The 23,762-nt window shown below is 35.3% G+C and overlaps 1 protein-coding gene across 5 annotated transcripts in view; it reads left to right on the top strand.

The window, feature by feature from the left end:
• The window catches only part of ERBB4 (erb-b2 receptor tyrosine kinase 4), a 1,184,587-nt gene that overhangs the window by 840,264 nt on the left and 320,561 nt on the right, over positions 1 to 23,762 (top strand). For all 5 annotated transcript variants that reach the window (XM_004601330.2, XM_055119903.1, XM_004601331.3 and 2 more), the window contains exons 6-11: positions 5,093 to 5,211; positions 8,022 to 8,163; positions 10,625 to 10,738; positions 12,281 to 12,407; positions 19,379 to 19,452; positions 21,468 to 21,558. In XM_004601330.2, the coding sequence (XP_004601387.2) occupies positions 5,093 to 5,211; positions 8,022 to 8,163; positions 10,625 to 10,738; positions 12,281 to 12,407; positions 19,379 to 19,452; positions 21,468 to 21,558 (667 nt within the window). The remainder of the gene's footprint in view (positions 1 to 5,092; positions 5,212 to 8,021; positions 8,164 to 10,624; positions 10,739 to 12,280; positions 12,408 to 19,378; positions 19,453 to 21,467; positions 21,559 to 23,762) is intronic.

The following is a 23,762-nucleotide window of genomic DNA, read 5'->3' as shown; positions in this document are numbered from 1 at the left end:
CTCCCTTCCTTACCCTTCTTTCCTTCTCTCCCCTGAGAGTTCTGCTCTCTTCTCCTATCCTTCCCCTTCCTCCTCTCCTTCTCTTCCTCTGCCCCGCCTCCTTTCCTCCTGCTCTCTCCTCTTTTTTTTCTGTCCCATTCCCTCCTGTCACTCTCTCTCCTTTCCTTTCCTTTTCTCTTCTCTTTTCTCCTCTTCCCAATTCCATCTCCTCTTCTACCCTAATTAGATCTGGAAACATAACTATATTGAAAAATTATCCTTTAGAATAATAAAGAGAAGTATGCATCTTATATTAATTTAATTAACCTCATTTTCTAGACATTTTAGGATGCTCTAGAAGTAATCGCTATCACGATTCTATGAGCTTTGCCTGTTTCATATAAATTATATTGTGAAAGCATATCACACGTTTCTTGCTACAGTATACTAGTTTTTTTACAATAAAAAATGTTCATTTATTTACTCCCAAATACATCATTCATAAGAACACATATTTGATTATAAAAGTAAAATAATTCCTCTAGAAAACATTTAATCTAGTTCACTGTTTTAACTTAAGTTGATCCAAGAGAGATTTCCCTTCAGCACTGATAAATGAAGAATCAAGTTCATGAACTACAGAGATAGCATAGAGGATAGGGCATTTGCCTTGCAAACTTTGAACTTGGATTCAACCCCTAGCTCTGCATATGTGTCCTGTGCAGCTCCAGGAGTCGGCCTTCAGCACAGGGCCCACTTAAGTGTGAGTCCTGAGTATCACTGGTATGACTCCCAAACACATCACAGAGAAAATAAAAGTTCATTCTATAACTCATTAAAGTTTTATCATTTTAATACACAATGCATTCTTCTTTATATCCAGATGAATAATCCCTACTTTAACCCAAGCATCTGTCTTGTTCAAACCTCTAAGGAACTGCAAACACAATACAATTAAAACCTTTCCCTTAAAGTGCTATTTATTCCATGGACATGATGTGTTTCATGGACACTGTCAAAACTGGGTCAATAAACAGAAATTACATAGGATGCTTGGAGATGTGGTGCATTGAATACAAAATGCAATAGAATAAAATAAATATAAATATACTATGTCTAAATTGTGGTTATAGTGAAATTTAGATTGCCCAAGATGCTTTCATGAAAAATACTGATGGATGAGAGAAATAAATTTTCTGATGCATCATTTTCTGGAGATTTTGTCTTCAGAATTAGCCAAAGCAATATTTGTTCCTACTTTAAGTCATTTTCTTTCCAAATCTTCCTTCCTGGTTGCACATCGGATTATTTATGTTGCTCAGCTAGTTAAAGACTGAAAGGGTAACAGTGCAAATAGTAAGTTTAATAAGAGTTTAGTAATTGTAATAAAAATTTAAAGAAGAATCCAGTGGTGTAAATGCCTAGAACCCTACCCCTCCTTTTTACAGATATAATAGTGGTTCTCAACTCTACTTATTGAATCCTTTGTAGAACTTAATATCTATAATTTGCATCTTAGAAAATAGCTGTTAACTTTTATCTAATAGAAAATATGTGCTTTGTGGACATCTTAAAATTAATTATATTTTAAGTACCATGTGTACATCTTGTCACTTAAATGAGATGTAAAGACCAATTGGAAGTGACATTCCTAGGGAATGTATTTAAAAGAGGCAATCTTGAAAGCTACTGGAAGAACTACATTAAAATCTTGACTTATACAAGCATCTCAATCGTAAAGTATGAAAGACACTCTCAGAAGTTCTAATATACACTCCATATTCAGAAACACTGAGTAAAGGAAATGTGATATTCAAAAGACAAGGATGAGAATGTGGATGAACTTAGGAAGGAGATAAGGGAAGAGGAGAAAAGTAACAGAATGTGAAAACATGTGGCAAGGACACTCAGAATATTTTGCATAAATTCAGCCTTATTAAATTTTTGTCTTTCATAAAGTGTTACTGGACTGGGGTGATAGCACAGCAGGTAGGGCCTTACACTCAGCCAACCCAGGTTCGATACCTCCGTCCCTCTCAGAGAGTCTGGCAAGCTACCAAGTGTACTCCACCCACACAGCAGAGCCTGGAAGGCTACCTATGATGTATTCAATATGCCAAAAACCGTAACAAGTCTCACAATAGGAAACGTTACTGGTGCCCACTCGAGCAAATCAATGAACAATGGGACGACAGTGCTACAGTGCCTTAAAGTGTTACTGTGATTTTAATTCTAGTTATATTATGTATGGATATTCTTTGTCCTTCTTGGTATTCATAAGATGCAGTAATGTATGTTTTACTAAAAAATCACCAAACTTCTTCAAATAAAATAAATTAGTTTAAGGAAGTAATTTTAGTGTGTTTCAAAATATATATATATATGTGTATCTATGTATTTGCCTTTCTATCTACCTAGTTATCTATTTTTAAGGATGTAATTAAGTCACTGGTTTGTGGGATAAGTATGTAATAAATTTACTTGCCATTAGTTCATTTTGGGGGGAGTAATGAATAATCTCAGTATTATTTCATCCATACGAAATTAATCAGTTTCTTAAGGTTTAGCATCTGGTTCTCTTGGATAGCTTGAATGAATCCTCATTCCTAGTTTTAAGTTTACTCCTTCTAATACAATCATTTTAACTTTCCCAGTTTTTAACTTTTATATTAAACAGTTATTGTTTGTTATGTGCCACCAGTGAATAAGCTAGTTAAAATCTGACCCAAATATTTTAATGGACCCAATAAAGCAATTTAGAAAGGATGCTAAATACAGAGGGGAAGTTCTAATGAAATAATATTCAAGCAAGGATGGAAATTAATATAACCAAAGTAATTATCAGTTAATGTTCCCATAGAGGCTAAGTGAGTTATCTTGTTGATTTTAGGAAGTCTTTTGTTTTGTGATTTCATCTTAATAACATATGATTGTCATTTGATATGGTTAATTCATATTAAGTCATGTTATTAGTCAACAAATGCCATTAAGTAGAATTACGTTTTGGTGCTCTTCTAATTTTGCTTGCAACATTATCTGCAAAGGAATTGTCCTCTTTCTAGAAAATCTCACATAGCGATGAAGAAAAGTTTTAAATTGAGTTACATCATAGTTTGGAGATTAACATTTTGCTTTTCTTTTTCTTGCTTTTTTTTTTTAACTTTTTGGGTCACACCCGGGCGATGCACAGGGGTTAGCTCCTGGCTCTGCACTCTGCTCATAACTCCTGGCGGTGTTCAGGGGACCATGTGGGATGCTGGGAATCGAAACCAGGTCAGCCACGTGCAAGGCAAATACCCTACCTGCTGTGCTATCGCTCCAGCCCCAACTTTTTGCTTTTATCTGGTGATTCTTTCTATTATGTATCTGTCAGGCAACCACTTCCAACTGTGTTTCCTATTTACTGACTTTTCAATTGGAATTAAACGTATTCTAACCCTGGTAGCAAAAATGATAGTTCTTTAATAATATCTTACTTTTACATTTTAAAATAAATTATCAATATATTTTAATACATTTATTATAATACACTTTATGCACGCTGACAAACATGCGCCTACCTGCATCTCTAGGCAGCACTTGTTCACTCTTCCTCAGTTGACACTATTGCCATTCCACTGCCATGATGAGGTGGTGAACTATCAAGGGCGTTACACTAGCACACAATAGGGACAGATGGAGACATTACTGGCACCTTCTAGAGCAAATCGATGAGCAACAGGACAACAAGTGATAATATCTTAATTTTTTTTAAGTTATGAATGGTAGTAGAATAAGCTAATTTTATAAAATTGGGATAGCATGCTTTTTATCATTCTTAATGGATAAAAGTTTGATGGCATTATTGTGTATATTCTCATTCATGTATAACTGTCATGAATGTCTACTCTAGACCTTTTCTTCCTTCCAAAAGAAAACTATGAATTAATCTTAGCAATGTTATAAAATTTCTTGTAACGTGGATGAATTATGTTCGGTATCACTTTAAAGATTCAAAATGTTATTTAACCAGAATGTTACAATTGATCCTTATTGTGTTGAATATGACATTTTTCTTTCGGTTTTACTATAGAAAGTATTTTTGTTTAACAGAGAAAACTTTAATATAGTTTAATAAAAACAGTTACAAATCTAAGTTATTTCATTCAGGATTTCACAGAGTATCATTTAAAGTGCATGCTGGGACGAGAGTGGTAGCACAGAGGGTAGCCAACCTTACATAGCTAACCCTGGTTCAGTCCCCAGCATCCCAGGTATGCCCTGAGCTAGCCAGGAGTAATGCCTTCACTCAGAGCCAGGAGTAAGTTCTGAGCACTTATCCCAAAATATAATACTAATACTTTACAAATCAACTAATTTTTTTTTGCTGCAAATATTCATTTTAGCCCTAGTCTACTGAAAAATAATTAAACTGTAATTTCTGGCATACTTCATCTTACTTTTGTCATTTCAGACTGCATCCACTTTATTTTGGGAGAGAGGGTGGATACATTTTATTTTTTTCTTCCTTTCTTAAAATGTTCTCTTTTTTGATTTTGCACCAGTCCTTAAGTAGATGACTTTTTTTTTTGAGCAACTTAGATAGAAAACACAAAATTTAAATCTCAGGAATAGAAAAAACATATATTTCCACATTTTCTATCATCTACCTATATGTAGCATATAATATAAATCACATAATAGTTAATATTTACTTTCGCATTCAACTCAGTGCTAAACATCTTAGATTCAATTCTGGGACACTATGTCCCATGGGCGATGTGGGCTGCAAAATGACCTCACTGCCTGCTCCATCTATTCCAGCCTGCAGGATCATCTCATTCAGTTATTTCCAATGTGATGCTTTCTTGCTAATTTTACGAAACACTGTCAGTATTTTCTGGAACTGTAGAGAACAGAAAAAAACAGTTATATACATTACTATTGAAGGTTTTGTACATTTCTTTTGATCAACTTGGAAACTTCATTTGGTTAATGTTTGCTGAATTGTGTCGCTAATGGACTGAGAGTAGCAAGGACTCCAGAGCTCACTTTTCATCAGCTTCTGGGGTTCATCTTAGAAGTTTCTCTTTGTGGCTGACTCTTACAGAGGCTCTTTTTCCCTCTTCCTCAGTGACACGGACGGTGTGTGCAGAACAATGTGATGGCCGGTGCTACGGACCCTATGTGAGTGACTGCTGCCATCGAGAATGTGCCGGAGGTTGCTCTGGACCCAAGGACACAGACTGCTTTGTATGTTTGGGAACGTTCCCTTTTACTCTCCTGCTAAACTACCGTGTGCAATGGGTTTTTTAACATCGTTACTAGGAAAAGAACCGTATTGGGATTATGAAAGCTGTTTCTGCCTTCCTAGAAGTCATTCTCTCACTGGGTGGAGAATAATTCACTAAAATTGTTTCTGTGAAATACATTTCATCTTATGTAACTTTCATCTTAAGTTATATAAGTGAACTTTAGTGGAGCGTGTGAAGAAGACTGTATAGAGATATTGTCTTTTAATGGTTGATGTTATTCTTCCAAAACTTACAGTAATTATCATAGAGCTACATCATTGAGTCTCTGGAGTGCAGGCACCACATTTTGTGTTTGAGTGTACATTTCAACAGCAAAGCAGATACATTTACGAACTTATTTTTCCAGTTTATGTTGCTTACAGGCAAAATTACTATTAAAATTATTTAAATATAGATTATTACTGTTCAAAATTATAAGATTTATAAATGCACAAGTAAAACAATTTATATGCTAATCTGTGTTATTTTTATTCTAGAAAATGACACTTTTACTTCTCTAAAATTTTATTTATAACTTATTGAGTACACTTCTCAATTACCATTTTATACCTGTTATAGTTCTTTATATTCTTTTAAAAACTTCTAGCAAGTCTGTGAACTTCTCTTAACACAATTTCATACACAAGTATATTGATATTACTTTAAATTAGTAATCATGCTTTAAGAACTTTTGTTAAAAATTAACAAGTTAATTTTTTCAAGTCCCCCAAAATATAATACATGTATACATAGGTAGATGCATTTGTTATTAAACACATATATATGCATTCTTTTGAGATGAAAATTTTTAATTATTAAATATGAAAGTGATCAAATATAAGTTGCAATTAATATATAGTATTTAATTATAAGAAGTTTAATTGGATACAAAGTGAGGAAGAAATATTCCTGTAGAAGTGAATACTGCAGAAGAAAAAAATTTTAAATTTAAGTAATATATTCTGTGCAAGTCTTAAACTGAGGTTCGTCCTTGCATATTACCTTTCAGAAGATGAAAACTTGTTTTGGACTATCAGGTGTTAATTGTGCTAACAATTCCAAAACAGTTACAAAAATGAACACCGAGAATAGCCATAACTTTCACCTCAACTATTTTCGCTATTTTTTTCTTTCATCATTCCATTATTATGATAAGCACAGTGCCAAGTGATTTTCTGAATTATCGTTTCATTATGTTTATGGAAAGTTACAGTGATTCTACCTTGGCACTTGAAACAGAATGTTCAAGAAAGCCAGATCAAAACTTTGGTGTGAATTTCATGGTTGTTTTATATGCAATCTGGAAGGTAAATTTGTTTGATTCTGATGGCTTATGTTCTTTTGTTGCCAAGCAATCTGTGTGCAACACTGCATAAAGTATGTTAGTAAAGCAATTATGAGGACCCATGAAGTTTTATAGCCATAAATTAAAACTTACTGAGTTTTCTAGATTGGTTTTTAATAGATCCTTCCTGGTAAGTGTCATCTTAGTAAATAATGTATCATCAGTGAATCTCATTCTGATTATGCATCTAGTAGATCATCATCAGGGAATTGTCATGTTTGTGATAAAGCACTTACTAAAACAACAATTGATGATGAAAATGTTTTGTGGAAACAGAATAAATTAATGCCTATTAATAACCATACATAGAGTCTATGAGGATAATGTAAAATATATTTTATATTAGCTTGCCTTCCAAAATCTAAATAATTCCCACAAAGGTCTAATTCTTTAATTATGATAATTAGTTCATCCCTTTTATTAATTATATCCTGATATATGTAATATTTTTATAACAGATATCTGACTCGCAGGTGGCAAATTGTTTTTAATTCATTGCAAATGCATTTAAAAAAAATATTACCAAAATGAGGTCTTCATTCCAATGCATATGTCAGCAGAAATGAAATGTTTTTCTCCAACTTAATGCCTTTTATTGAATACTAGGTCATCATGAAGAAGCTATAGAGGAAAAAGGCCTTATATTAATCATGCTTATGTTTTGTTACTTCTTTATATTTTGGCATTAATCTCTCTGAATTTGTACTTGGTTAGTCACCTCCTCAAAGCCTCTAAGTCTAATTTAAATGATCATCATAAGGGTTTCTCACTGTATAATGGTGATGTTTGCTTTTACTATATCACTTCAGACAAAAAACACAAGTCAAAAAAAAGTTTAACCCATAGAAGTAGGGATTTTGTTGGCTGTGGCAGCTTCAGCATAAAGAATTGTGAGTTAAACTAGTTTTCACTGGGGCCAGAGAGGTAATATAGGGGTTAAAGTATTTGAATTGCACATGACTTCCATTTAGTCTGCACCAACACAATTCTTCAGCCTCACCAGGAGTGATCAATGAACACAGAGCCTATGGCAAACCCTGATCACAGGCAGGTGTTGCGCTCAAACCAAACAAAGAAACAAGAAACCCAAACATGCTTAGCTCTTACCTACCTTGAATAATTTGAACATTATCAGATAATGTTATTGCATAAGTACCAAAGAATTTGAACATAATAACTATTAATGACATACTAACTAACATTGGAAAAATAGTTTGATGTGATTTTGAAAACACTAAACAATATTGATATTTAAAAATAAACAGGCATTATTAACATATTCGTATTTTCAGATTTTTTAAAAATAAGCTTGATGCATAAGAAGAAAAGAACACAGAATCTTGAAGAAACTTTTGCAACAGTATTACTTATACAGGTATTTTGGAAGTCATCTTTAAAGGAAACAAATATTTGCTATCTTACAGGCGTGCATGAATTTCAATGATAGTGGAGCATGTGTTACTCAGTGTCCCCAAACTTTTGTCTACAATCCAACTACTTTTCAATTAGAACATAACTTCAATGCAAAGTACACGTATGGAGCATTCTGTGTCAAGAAGTGTCCACGTAAGTAAAAAGATAAAAGGAGTCATATTAATTCAAGCATCATTTTTAAATTATACAAAAAAGTATATTCAAATGTGCTTTAATTTAAAATTTGAAATAGTATGGTGAATTGTTTGGGGCTGAGTACTATAACTACCATTTCACAAATAATTACTTTTCAAAAGAAGTAAAATAATGGGTTTTAAGTCTCATTTAAAAGAAGTATGCCTGGGGCTAGAGTGATAGCACAGTGGGTAGGGCATTTGCCTTCCACGCGGCTGACCCGGGTTCAATTCCCAGCATCCCATACGGTCCCCTGAGCACCCCCGGAATAATTTCTGAGTGCAGAGCAGAGGGGTGACCCTGTGCATCGCCGGGTGTGACCCAAAAAGCAAAAAAAATTAAATTAAATTAAAAAAGGCATGCTTATGATTGGTATGTCGTTGTCTTCTATTTCCTTTTTTACTATAATTCCCTGTTTTTGCACATAATATTGTTTCTCAAATGTTCTACCCCTGAGCTATAGCCCTGTCATAATGTTGCTATGAAATGTGATTACTTAAGAGTAAGCAAGCTATATAATGAATAAAGCTTGCTTCTAAGTACAATAACTTCAGCCCAAAATTATTTCCTATTTTTTTACTTATAGTATAATATAGAATTTTAAATATTGCATTTATTCTTAAAAAATGACCATGGGCATAAAAGGCATATTAATGTCTATTTAGCAAATTGTTAACTCATGAAGGGGATTTAAAATGATTTGCTTAACTTTCATCAGAATTAAGCATGATCTCCATCTTGGTATTTGTTCAACTCAATTTCATTGCAAGGAGTAAACAAGGGAACAGTTCTCTGTTTTGCCTATTTGAGTGGATGATATAATGTCTACATCGGCACCTTTGCACATACAGATGTTACGATTTTTTTTATCTTGTGCAGATAACAACATACCAAGCATTAGGATCATGGAATTGCCATGGCTGTAACTTCTGACTTTGTCCACTAGTCATGTGATTACAAAATAATAATTTAGGTTTTTAGAATATTTATCCTCTGCAAAATGTAGGAGGTAAAAGTCTTATTTTCCCTCTCCCTTTATCAATCATTAAAATATAGAAGGGATAGGGAATAAGTATCAGAGGGGTAGCATTTAAAACCAAGTAATTGAAAACAATGACAATAGTTATTGTTATATTGATTAAAAATAATTATATATAAATATGTGTATCTTATATATTTTCCCATATCATGGACTCTCTTGGTTTTTTATGACCCAATAAAACAGAACTGCTTATACTCTACCCTGAAGCTGCATCATGTTTTTCCTCATCTGTGCTCCTGACCCCAAGGTCAGAAACCTTCCATGCTACAGAATATAAAGTCAGAAGCAATGTTTCAGATGTAGAAGTTTGTTGACTTCAGGACCAGCGTGGGGATGAATATATTTTGCTTTCTCAATGTCCTCATTGTAAGAGGTCCTATATTGTGTGATGCCCAATAACTTGTCTTTTTGGCGGTATAGAATGCCCTTGCATAACCTTGATTACTGTACTCCCAAACATTTTTACCAACAGGTCAGATAATAAAAATTGTCCCTGCTTTATTTTATACACCGTTCCTAATGCATTAGGTTGGCTGCTATTCCTCCCTCCCTCCCTCCCCCTCCCTCCTTCCCTCCATCTTCCTTCCTTCCTTCCTTCCTTCCTTCCTTCCTTCCTTCCTTCCTTCCTTCCTTCCTTCCTTCCTTCCTTCCTTCCTTCCTTCCTTCCTTCCTTCCTTCCTTCCTTCCTTCCTCCCTTCCTCCCTTCCTTCCTCCCTCCCTTCCTCCCTCTCTTCCTTCCTTCCTCCCTCTCTTCCTTCCTTTCTCACTTCCTTCCTTCCTTTCTCCCTCCCTTCCTCCCTCCCTCCCTCCCTCCCTCCCTTCCTTCCTTTTTTCCTTTTCTATTTTCATTTTGCCACTTCAAATAAACAATGGTGTATGATAGGTTGGGTGACAGGCTATTTAAAGATGGAAAACAGCTTATATATTTCTTCCTGGTTATGAAGTACATTATTTTGATCCAAGAAAGTTGAACTTCAGCCTTGTGTGTGTATGTGGTTTCTGTAACTTGAAATACTTTTTAGATTTAAAACTTGAATCAAGACATGAAATGAAGTGGAACTGTTGAAAAACACAAACTAAATGTCATGTAGTTTCCTCAGTCTGTAAAAGAAATGCACTCTTTCTTAGGGGTAATTCAGGATGTGGAGCAGTAATCACACAAATACTAGTTGTTAATACACACTACCCGCATATTGAATAGGATGTCTGAGGATGCTATTTCACACTGAGATGTTTAAGTAAAGAATTATTTTAGGGGAAGAGACATGAATACTAACAGTGTTACCCATTCTCAAACCCATACATAACTGTATTTTAAGCCTATTTTGTGAACAATAATGTTATTGGTAATTTTACTTTTGTTTTTTTTAAAAACAGATAACTTTGTAGTTGATTCCAGTTCTTGCGTGCGTGCCTGCCCTAGTTCCAAGATGGAGGTAGAAGAAAATGGAATCAAAATGTGTAAACCTTGCACAGATATTTGCCCAAAAGGTGAGTTTTAACTAAGATTATTTTAATCTAAAGAAGTACTTAAGTCAAAGTCTTCATCCCCAGTTTAGTGGATTGAATAAATAAAGTTGTGCTTTATTCTATATGTAGAAAATCTTAGAAATTATTCTTAAGTGAAGGATACACAAAACCATTTTAGCATCAAAAGCACATATTACTGTTTTGCCAATCTAAGTATGATGATCTGGTGAGTAAATAAAGGTGCACAAAATTTATACAATGTGAAGTTTACTCCCTGGGCCTTGAGATATTTTAAAAGATAAGATGCATTAAAGAAAGGAATACTTATCATAAATGTCAAATAAATGTTATGGTGGGACTGGAGAGATAGGTCAGATATTGCCTGGTATGTGCCAGACTCAGGCTGCACTCAGGCCCGCCACAGAGTCCCTTGAGTCCATCAGAAGTGAGCCTTAAGCACTAAGCCAGGAGTGAACACTGAGTACTAGTGGCAAGGTGTGGCCCTAAACACAATCAATCAATCAATCAATCAATCAATCAATCAATCAAATGTTGTGGATAGTTCGTCTTATTGAATTTTAGTGGTAGACAAAATCCTTTTGAGGTAAGGTTCTGAAATTCTTCACCACATAAACTAATGCTGTAACACTGTAGCACTTTTGTCCTGTTCATCTATTTGCTTGAGCGGGCACCAGTAATGTCTCCATTTGTCCCTGTGGCGTGCTTTTATCTGCCTCTCCTTACTCGTCCCTGACCAATTCTGCCATATGGGGGGGGGGCTCTTTCAGTGTTAGGGGAATGAGGCCCATTATTGTTACTGTTTTTGGCTTATCGAATACGCCACAGGGAGCTTGCCAGGCTCTGCCATGCGGGCGGGATACTCTTGGTAGCTTGCCAGGCTCTCTGAGAGGGACAGAGGAATAGAACCCGGGTTGGCCACGTGCAAAGCAAATGCCCTACCTGCTGTGCTATTGCTCCAGTCCGATAAACTAATACAGCAGGGAAAAATTATTGCCTAAAATCTCTAAATATTTTGCCTTCCACACCATAAAAATAGGACAAACATCAGGCACATTTTTTTTATATACTCCTACCTTTCTTATTCTTTCTCCACACCTACCTAATTATGTAGATTCTTTAGAGATTACAGGTACTACTCAATTTAAGTGAAAGTGCTTAAAAGACTGATATGTTTATAACTCATGTTATTAGCATTCTGATTAATATATGTTCTAAGTGGATTCATGTTACTTAAAAAAGAATTAAAATAATAATGGGCATAATTTAGGTAGAGGATAACATTGTCATAAGGGAAAGTATTGGTAAAAGTTATTTTAGTTATGTATGTGTTACATGTGCATTCTGAGTTTTGATGTAAAATATAGTTTTTATAATGAGTGATGATCACTAGATTATAGTACAAAAATATTATGAAGTGTTTCTAGTAGAAAATGTTTCATGAGCGAAGGATTTATTTGATAAACAACAATGTGTTTATAATGATTCTTTAATTGGCTGGATAAAAAGTTCTCAACTTCCTAAGTATGAGTCTTGTTTCTACAGCTTGTGATGGCATTGGTACAGGATCACTGATGTCTGCTCAGACCGTGGATTCCAGTAACATCGACAAATTTATAAACTGCACCAAAATCAATGGGAATTTGATCTTCCTTGTCACAGGCATTCATGGGTCAGTACTAAATTTTGGTAGGAAATTATTTTACACAACGAAGAGTTAATGATTTCTTTTAAATTACGGAATTAATATGGCATTATGATATACTATTTGGTTGTATGCATAATTATATATGAATAGCTATATATGAATAGCTATATATATGAATAGCTATATATGAATAGCTATGTAGACTACATTAAATTAACCACCAAAGTTCCATTTCTTTTCATACAATTAAAATATCCTTTAACTGTGTTTCTTTATTTCTGTGTATCCACAAAAGTTCTGCCTTATGTTAATGCTCTTTAATAAAATTAAATGCCACATTTAATTTTGATAATAAATTAGTGATTGTAAAAATTGATTATAAGTCAAAGTTTGGAAGTAGATCTTGAATTTGAGTTTGGGGTTTATTTAGCTTTAAAAATATGTAAATTATATAAAATCTAAAAAATATTTGCAACGCATTTTCCATTTTCAAAAACTTGACATGTTCTTAGTTATGCTAATGGAAATAATATCGGTGAGTGAGGTGGATAAGTTCATTAAAGTTCCTAACTTATTTTGTTCATAACAAAATCAACAAGATCTTTTACAAAAAGTATTTCTATAGTGAAAGAGATAGAATTTGAAATTACCTTGAGCTTTTCAAAATTTTCTTTGCCCTGCTGTGTCATTTGCTCTCTCACATTAGGAAGTTAGCACTAGCATGGAAATATGCTAGAGGAGTTTCATTTTGGCAATAAAAATTTGTGCAATTTTATAGGCTTTTTCATTATAGAACTGCATGGTGGTTTCAGCTGGTAAAACAACCAACTTTGAATTCTTTGTCTATATTACTAGTTAATCCCCAAACAGTAATTCTATACACTACATTGAAGAAAGATACTATATACTTCATTTCAAATTTTACCCTAAACATATATCGCATCAGTTCTAGAAGCGATATAATTGAACACATTATGAATAAATATGTACACATAGGAATAGCAAGAGAAATAAAGCAAGGTGCTGCTTTCCATTCAAATACTCCCCTTTAGATTTTAGTTCATAAAACATTTCTTTAATTTAAGGTGCTTTACTATGGGTTCATTCCAGAAAGAGTTATAATTATATGTGTTTACTTTCTTCTCTAGATATGTTATATTTAACCCAAGATTTATATATATGTGTGTGTGTGTGTGCACACACATAATATGTATATGTATGTATATATTATGTGTAAAGTACACACATATATATACATGCACACATATATGTGTATATAGAGAGACACATATATGTATATGTAGAGAGATACACATACATATGTGTGTGTATATATATATATATATATATAGACAGAGAGAGAGAGAGAGAGAGTTTGTCTGGGCACCAAACCCCTAGAATTCTCAGGGTTTACTCCTGGCTCTAAGCTCAGGAATAACCCTTGGGACTATATATTCAGGGACTATATGGGGTTCTAGGGATTGAAACTAGGTTGGTAACATCCAACGCAATTGCCCTGCCCAAAGTATTATCTTTCTGGTTCCCAATAAATAGATTTTGAATATACTTTGAAAATATGAAAATTTATTAAGTCTCAGGACATATTACTAGATGACAAAAATCTGTTGAAGTTAGGTAGTGCCCTCAACTTTAGGATAGGATACATTCAGTTAGATTTGCGTTATTAACTACTGGCCTTTTAAATCAAAATACAAAGAAACTATTGCCAACATGGCCTAGGTAGTTAGTATCAGTATACAGTATATCTATATCATTTAGCTGTTTGCTATATCCAGTATGATAACATATCCATATTTTAGCTATTTTTAAGCCAAGTATCACCATGAATGAGAGAACATATCATACAAACAGCTCCTTCTTAAAAATAAGGCACAGCTAATTGATACACATTATCTGTTTCTACTAGATTATGGTATAGCTTTTGTCTAAAAGTCTATTACTATAGGGAAGCATTTTAAATCATATTCTCATGAAGAGTACTTTTTAAAATTAAATCACTGTGAGATTTGCAGTTGCAAAGTTGTTCATGACTGAGTTTCAGTCATACAATGGTCTACCACCCATCTCTCTCTCTCTCTGTCTATTATTTTCCTTTGAGGCATTTCTGTTTGCAATACAGTTACTGAAAACTTGCCATGCATATGACTTTACCGCCTTTGAGCACTCAGCTTTTGTCCAGAGTGATCGTTTCCAACTCTCATTGTCATAGTTGTCCCTTTTCGTCCTAGCTGCACTCCTGCTCCCCCTTTGTGGCAAGATTCCTACATGGACCAGTACCCTGGCCCTTATTTTTCTGTCTATAGGTATTATTCAAATAATATGTTATATATATTCATATATATGATGTGTACAAGTATATGTATATATCTCACTAATGAGTTGAATCCTTCTATTTTTCCCTCTCACTCTGACTCATTTCACTTAGTATATTATATTCTCCATGTCCATCCATGAATAACAAATTTTATGACTTCATTTTTCCTAACTGCTGCTTAGTGTTCCATTGTGTAGATGTGCCATAGTTTCTTTATTTGCTTTTCTGTTCTTGGGCACTTGGGATTTTTTCCAGATTCTGACTATTGTGAATATCACTGCAATGAACATAGGAGTAAAGATGGCTTTTCTGCATTGTGTTTCATCCAGATCCAGCGACCTTCTTTTATATATTAAGCATTTTAATACTTCCCTTATAATTGTGAAATAAAAATCATAAATATGGGGTTGTAGCAATTTCACAGTGGGTAGGCATTTACCTTGCATGTGGCTGACCCGGGTTCGATTTCCAGCATCCCATGTGGTCCTCCAGCACCACCAGGAGTAATTCTTGAGTGCAAAGCCAAGAGTAACCCCTGAGCATCACTGGGTGTGACCCAAAAGAGCAAAAAAAAAATCATAAACACATTCCATTTTACATAGAAGTCATTATCTTCTAATTATTAACAAAATGTTTAATAAAATGTATATTTAAGAACATGCTTAGCTTATATTTGTAATAAAAACTTGAATTTGTGAAAAATCAAGACTAGAAGTCAGTTTATGAAGGAAGTAAAGGGAAATAAGACAAGAAAACCAGAAAGCTAGGTGGCCACTCAATGAGAAATAAGTAACCATAAATTGTTAAAAAACAAAAGGAAGTGAAGAATTCTTTTCATTCAAATAAAAGTACCCTGACTATAGAATTATATATGCAGTAAAAGTATGGTCTGCACCTTCAGATTGCCCAAGACTTTACTGTATAGGCTCCCATGGACCTGATATAGTCTGATGTAGCACTGATTCAGTGACCCTGCTGGTCTCGAAACAATGGGCTCAATTTGGACTACAGCTCCAGTTCTAACACAGAATTGACAGACTGAGTGGATGAGTATTGCAGGCCCCATGAGCACCACTTGGTGGTCCCCTTAAATATAACAAAATGTATTCAATTTTATTGGCTTGGAATAATAAAGTACTGAAATCTTAGTGCATCCCCCATTTGTGTTACATCTGAGACACCTCTACAAATATTCTAATTTCTCTGTGGTGGAAGAACTACTCCTTTGAGAGTTACTGTCCATTGTGAGCAAGTAGATGGAACATGAACCTTCAAAAGTGACCTAGAGATGGCTAAGCTTTTACTGTGCAACGGGCCAGGGAAGTAACTCAAAATGCTGGAAGGCATGCTTTGAATGCAGAAACCCCAGGTTTGGTTCTTGATACTGCACAGTTTTCTAAGCATCATCTATAACCAAGCATTATGCCAGGACTAGATCCTGAATACTTCAGGGTGTGGCCCCATAACAAAAGCCCAAACCAAAGCAAATCATTAAAAAACATACTCTTTGCCTTGGGTTGGAGCAATAGCACAGCAGATAGGGTGTTCGCCTTGCAGTCTTGCACGTGGCCGCCGGGTTCAATTCCCCTGCCCTTCTTGGAGAGCCCAGCAAGCTACTGAGAGTATTCCTGCTTGCACGGCAGAGCCTGGCAAGCTCCCCGTGACGTATTCGATATGCCAAAAACAGTAACAAGAAGTCTCACAATGGAGACGTTACTGGTGCCCGCTCGAGCAAATTGATGAGCAACGGGATGACAGTGACAGTGACAGTGACTCTTTGCCACAATGGCAGCTCAGATCCCTAGCACATGCTTTCCCTGCAAGAGACTTGGATTAACAAAATGCTCATCACATCAAGGCCAGGTTGTGTCCCAAATGGAACTGACAGTAATCTGCAGTGCTGACCAACCATGGATAAACATAACAGGTTTAGCAAAAAAATGAAATGATTTCAACGGACTTTTGAAAATATGTTTGGTTTTTTATCCTGAGCTTTATTTTGAGTCACCAAATACAGTGACAGAGTGTACATAATGTTCTTTTAACATGCTCTGGGTTTAGCTGGGAAAGTTCTCAATTTTACAGTACTATAGATTTTAAGTGACTATAGGATGACACTCCCTAGAGGGACTTTGAAGTCGGTAAGTGGGAATCTGTCAACTTATTTTATGAGCGCCCTGAATCTCAAAAATTAAGTATATAAAATTTCTGTGGTCCATTAGGCTTCAGGTGAACACCACAGCATTCATTTTATTCCTGAAATCTGGAAGTTTTCTCAGTAAAGATTTGAACTGACCCCATTATTTTGTGCTTGCCCTGAATTTTTGAGTGTTTCTAGATAAAGTCAGGTTATTTGATTACATGACCAGAGCTGGTCTAGACACACTGCTTTTTTCAAAGAATAACTATTAAATCTTTTCTAGTATTGTGGAGATGATACCTTATCTTTATACTTATATACTTGTAACTTTTTGTTTTACTTTTTTTTTAGCCTTTTTTTTTTGTCTCATTGGACATCCTCATATCAGTGTCACTAAAGACCCTGTCTGAGAATTTACTGGTTTCTTTTGTCTCCAGTGGTTTTGTTTTCACTCATTGTACTTTGGTGATTTTCTACACGTTTCCTTATTGTTTTTCCAGCGTTCCTTTTGTGCTAGGGGTGAGATTTGTAGTTACGTCTCCTGAGAAGGGGGTAAGCTACAAAACATATCTATTTTTTATTTCCAGTATAAATAAAAAGACTTACAAAGACTGTTAAATTACATCTTCATAGCAAATCAACCACAAAATTCACTGCATTGATAAAATGGATCACTGTCACTGTCACTGTCATCCTGTTGCTCATCGATTTGCTCGAGCGGGCACCAGTAACGTCTCTATCTTGAGACTTGTTACTGTTTTTGGCATATCGAATATGTCACGGTTAGCTTGCCAGGCTCTGCCCTGCAGGCAAGATACTCTCGGTAGCTTGATGGGCTCTCTAGGAGGGGTGGAGGTATCGAATCCGGGTTGGCTGCATGCAAGGCAAATGTCCTACCGCTGTACTATCACTCCAGCCCAATCAAATGGATACAAATGATTAATGAGTATAATTTATATTTCCTTAAAAAAAGTGTATGTAAACATGAGGTTTCTGTTTGTCCAGGTTAACAGAAAATTTTATTTCTTCTTTAGGCCTGAGCTGTCCTTGACTTTCACATGGTGGTGAACCAGGGTTCTATTCCCCAGTACCCCATATGGTCCCCTCAGCCCCTCCAGGAATGATCCCTGAGCTCAGAGACCAGAGAAAATCCTGAGCTCCACTGCGTATAGCCATGAAACAAGAAACAAACAAGCAATCCTTTTTTCCTTCTTTCTCTTTTTTGTTCTTTTCTGTTTTTGGACCATACGTGGTGGTGCTCTGAAGTTACTCCCAGCACATTGCTCGGCCATCACTAACAAAATCCTGTATTTATTTATCAGTGAGCAAACTCAGGCCACCCCCCCAGAAAAGCAAGTGCCCCTCAGAAAAGCAAGTGCTCTAGACCTTTGAGCCAGCTCCCAGCCCATAAAATGTCTTCTAACGTTAATAAAACAAACAAAACATTAAATATAAAATTACTGTGCCAAAGAGAAACTATCTTGAGTAAGGTGCTTGTATGCAGCTGACCCTGGTTTAATCCCTGATGGTCCACATATGGTCCCCTGAGCACCATAAGAAAATAAGCCTGACCAGAGTGAGCATAGCTAAGTGTGGCCTCAACTCTGCACAACACAAATAAAATGACAAAAATGCTATGCACTCCTTTAAAAAGGAATATGATTCCTTATGGTTCTTTGAGCACCGCCAAGGGTAGCCATGAGACAGTGAGCTGGAAATAGTCTCTGAGGTCTAATAAATGTAGCTCCCACACCCAAAACAAAGCAAAACTGTGAGTGTTCCTTGAATCCCTGGTAAATGGTATGCTTTAAATGCATAAAATCATTCAGCGTTTCAAGTTTCAAAAATGTGTACTCTTGTAAATTTGTATTGCATATATATATTTCAAATGTGACTATGGCTCATGTAGATTGAAACAAGTAGTTCATGTGTTACAAAGTAAATATGAATGAATCAGGAAGAACAAGATTGCACCAGTAAGCTCTATGTCTAGCAACTGCCATTTAATATTATGAATACTACAAACATTCATGAGTAAATATGAAGATATAGCAAAAAAGGATGATTTTTTTGAGTGTGTAAGCACTTTCATTTTTCCTGTATTGTTTGAGGGGGTATTAACAATTTAGAATTATTTGAGGAGCCCAAATAATAATTGTTCTCAAAACAATAATTTTTTGCTGTTATATTATCTGAAATATGAATGCATTTAAAAATAAATGTAAATGAAATAGCTTATAAAAGAAAATGCTACATTTTGAGTTAATTTATAGTAGTCAATTTGAACCATTTCCCAGGTTTTAGAATAGCTTTTGATAATCACTGTATTCAGTGTCATCAAAAATTTCCACAAGGATCCTTTAAAGTTCCACTTGTGTATCTAGAACAAAAAAATTTAAACAAGGTATTGGTACACTATCTCTTGATAAAGTTGAATTTGAATAATAACTGTCATCTTTCACTTATTTGCACTTCTACACATAATTTCATATTCATTTGTGTTTCCTCTTAATTTTCTAGGGATCCTTATAATGCAATAGAGGCCATAGACCCAGAGAAATTGAATGTCTTTCGGACAGTTCGAGAGATAACAGGTAATTTTTTGAACTGTGATTATTGAACAATGAATTATGTGAAAATTGTTTTCTTAAAAGCAAACCATAAATTGCAGTTAGCAAAGCATTTTCATAGCAAATTCTAATTATAAAAAATGTATTCCCTTCTAAATGATAGATATCTTATTCCTTATCATTTGTACATCCTTTAATGGCCCATGGAATATAAAGACGAATTACCTTGAAATTTTGAAGTCACTGTTTCTGCAATTGTCAGCTGAACCTTTGACTGATTTGAGGAGGAGTAGGGGTGGGGGGCTTACCTGGTGGTGATCAGGACTTACTCCTGACTCTGTGCTCAGTAAACACTCCTGGTTGGATCAAGGAGTCATTTGGGTTCCCAGAAATTGAACCCAGCTTGGCCTCTGCAAAGCAGCCTTACCTAGCTGTACTGGCCCCCTCATTTGAATCTTTACATGCATGTTTTCTTGTTTACATTTTTACAAGTTCTCATACATATAAATTAAGCAGGTGGCATTTATTTGACACATACTTTATTGAGCACATAATATTGTTCAGACTGCCATAAAAAAGGTAATGTGGAGGCTGGAGTTACAGTACAGCAGGTCTTGCATGCAGCCAACCCAGGTTCGATCCCCAGCATCCCATATAGTCCCCCGAGCACCACCAGGAGTAATTCCTGAGTGCCAAGCCAGGAGTAACCCCTGAGCACTACCACTGCTGGATGTGACTCAAAAAGCAAAATAAATAAATAAATAAAAGGTAATTTAGAACATAGATATGAACCAGAAATTTTACTAACAAAAAATTTGAAATGAACACAGGAATGTTACATATGTCAGTAAATTCCTTATGGCAATAATTAACAGAGATATATAATAGACATTATGTAGACATAAGGCTGGAGCAATAGCACAGTGGGTAGGGCATCTGCCTTGCATGTGGCCAACCTGGGTTCAATTCCTCCATCCCTCTTGGAGAGCCCGGCAAGCTACCAAGAGTATCCCACCCACATGGCAGAGCCTGGCAAGCTACCTGTGGCATATTCAATATGCCAAAAACAACAAGTCTCACAATGAAGATGTTACTGGTGCCCGCTCGAGCAAACCAATGAACAATGGGATGACAGTGCTAAGTACTATGTAATAGATATATCCAGTGTTGTAAGCATCCACATGGAGTAATAAAGAATTTCACAAAAGTTGGAACAGTTTATTCTATATTTTTAAAGAATAATCAAATGGAAATATTCAGAACTTTTAACATATTTTCTTAAATTTTATTTTAGGCATGAGATTTTACTAAATTTCATTTTATTATAGTTTACAGTCCTGCTAATGATAGGATTTCACGTGTAACACATTCCTGCACCACACCCTTCATTGTCATTTCCCTCCACCATTGCCACAGTGACCAACCCCTCCTCCATTTTCCCCCAAGGTAAACTTTGCTCTAAACACTAGTTCTCACTCAGATTCTGTTGCCTTTATTAACATAATTTTCTATGTCTTAGAGGTAGGCACAACCCATTACTCAATATTTATATATTTATTACCTCAGTATAGCCCAGAATTTTTGGATAAATACTAAATTGCAGAAGAATAAGTGTGATAAGTAATGGTTCAATAATAATAATAATAATAATAATAATAATAATAATAATATTCGTCTCATTATCTCTCTTCCTTTGATGAATTTTAATCATATTTTAAGTAGAGTACTGTCACACTGTCATCCCGCTGTTCATTGATTTGCTCAAGAGGGCACCAGTAATGTCTCCATTGTGAGACTTCTTGTTACTGATTTTGGAATATTGAATACACCACAGGTAGCTTGCCAGATTCTGCCATGTGGGCGGGATACTCTTGGTAGCTTGCCAGGCTCTCTGAGAGGGATGGAGGAATCGAACCTGGGTTGGGCGCATGCAAGGCAAACGCCCTACCCACGGTGCTATCACCCCAGTATAATCACTATTAAACATAATTACTGAGTTATGGGCACCTGAATTTTTTTATGGTTTTTATCTTTTGTAGGTTTTTTGAACATACAATCATGGCCGCCAAACATGACTGACTTTAGTGTTTTTTCTAACCTGGTCACCATCGGGGGAAGAGTACTCTATAGGTAGGTATATATGATCAGAGCAACTTTGTCTGATTTCAAGAGAAGAACTATTAGCACAATTTGTCAGATCATCAGTCTCATTAATCTATTGATATTAGAGAAACTGAACTTTTTTAAAAAATTTATTTTCATAAAGAACTTTACAGTAATTGATCGCATCCAATATTTCAATACCTACCCCACCACCATTATACCTTTCGACCACCATTATTTTGAAATTTCCTACCACCACTCAAACTTATCCCACAGGCAGATTCATAATAATTTATTTTATATTGCTTGTTATGAATAGTATAAGATACCTGTAAGCGTCTATCACACAGTGATTCAACGAAAAGAAGCAAAAAAAAAATTATATGCCATATAGCATGGCCACAAAAGTGGCTACGCACTTCTGGGAGTCTAAAAATTAAAATAATCAGGGTCCGGAGCCATCTCTGCAGAGAGCTGCTCGGTTCTGAGATTCATTTGTGAGTCTGTAGATCATGGCTGTTTATGCGCTTAAACGGTAGTCAGAGGTAGTTCGTGGGCATGAGGAAGGGCTGAGAAATGGGAAAGGACTGCCCCATCCCAACCCCTTGGGACCTGGAGTTTTCAGTCACTGATCCTGCACACCTGGATTTTTCAGTGGATTTATTCTCTTGTGTGGGGGGCCCAGGATAACCCTGTGAAGACTGGCTGTGAGGGTGGTGGTAATAGGTTTCTGGAGGTTGGGGCTGCCAGAGTTGTCTGGTGCAGGCGGAGAAAGAGAGGATGCCTGCTCCTATCTGAGGTACCACAGTGAAATCAGCTGAGATACTGAACTTTTAATTCCAGAGATAAACTCAAAGAATTATACCCCTGACTGGGCTTCAAAGTATGAAGAATATATTTTTTAAAATTATTTTTTAAATGACCAATCACCTAGGGGATTGTATTTTGGAATGCATGATGGAAATCATTAACTTTAATCTTCATTTGCGCATGTTAAAAAACAGAACTGGCTGATTTGATAGTGGCTAGGTATCTGAGACACAGTCTATTTTACCAGGAGGTTCTTGTTTGTCTATCAATGGTCATGTTACAGCACTTTATATGCATCACTAGAAGAAATTTGTATTCAGGAAACACTGGTCTAATGCCAATATTTTTATTCACATAATAAACACATTATTATTATTATGTTAAGGAATGAATTAATTTTTAATTTAATTTTATCTATGAAATACTGGAGAGTTAAAATTGGTTTATATAACATTTCTACTTACTTTTTTTTTTTACTTTAACAGGTATCAAATTACTACCATATCAGATATTTTGTATTTTACAGCAGGATGATTGAATTTTTTCTTTAAAAAATAGGCATGTCTCTAAAATATTTTAACATTATAAGGAGTAAAAGTACTTAGCAACAATAAAGTTAAGATAGTCCCTAGTAAGGTGTCCTATATGAACAACATTTTCCATCCATTTAGTAGAAAGTCATGAATTTTTCAAGAACTTATGCTTACACTGTTAACAACAATTGAGGTGGTTATGATGGAAGAAAAGATATGAGAAAGAAAATTACATTTAAGTTGAACACACACATGTTGACACATAAAATTGAACATCAATATCAAAGTATAATAAATATGTGTGTCTGTGTTATACAACTAAAGAGAGACAGCTTTGATTTCCATAATGTAAAATCACATTCATTACTTGATTGAAATTTTGCTGTTGGATATTTATTTATGAGAGAATAAAAGAGATTTTTTTAGGACTATTTTTTTTAATGGGAGGCACCATACTTTGTCAATGGATCAATTCCAGTGCTCAGGAGTAGATCCTGCCAGAGCTTAAATGATCACATGCAGTGCAGAGATTGAACCAGGGTTTCATGCATGCAAGACCTTAACCCTTATCCTCTCTCCCAATACTGCAGGAGGAATTTCGTTACAAAATGTCTCTCTTGGGGTAAGGCACTTGTCATAAATGTAACCAATTTCATGTGGTCCCCTGACCACTGCCAAGCTCAGGAGTAATTCCTGAGCTTCAGCGGGTGTGACCCACTCCAAAAAGCAAAACAGCAATGGAATAACAACAAAAATGATGAACTATATTGAAATTGAACATTTGTTTCCTCACTGTAGTTGTTATTTAAATTTTAGAGATGCTTTTTCCAGTTGTGTAAGCCCTTGGTGTATATTTTCCGTTCGATTTTATGCTTCTCTTTAATATTG

Source organism: Sorex araneus, chromosome X (genome assembly GCF_027595985.1).
Source record: "Sorex araneus isolate mSorAra2 chromosome X, mSorAra2.pri, whole genome shotgun sequence".
NCBI lineage: Eukaryota > Metazoa > Chordata > Mammalia > Eulipotyphla > Soricidae > Sorex > Sorex araneus.
Note: the sequence above shows the minus strand (reverse complement) of the source record. Positions and strands in the feature narration are given on the sequence as shown.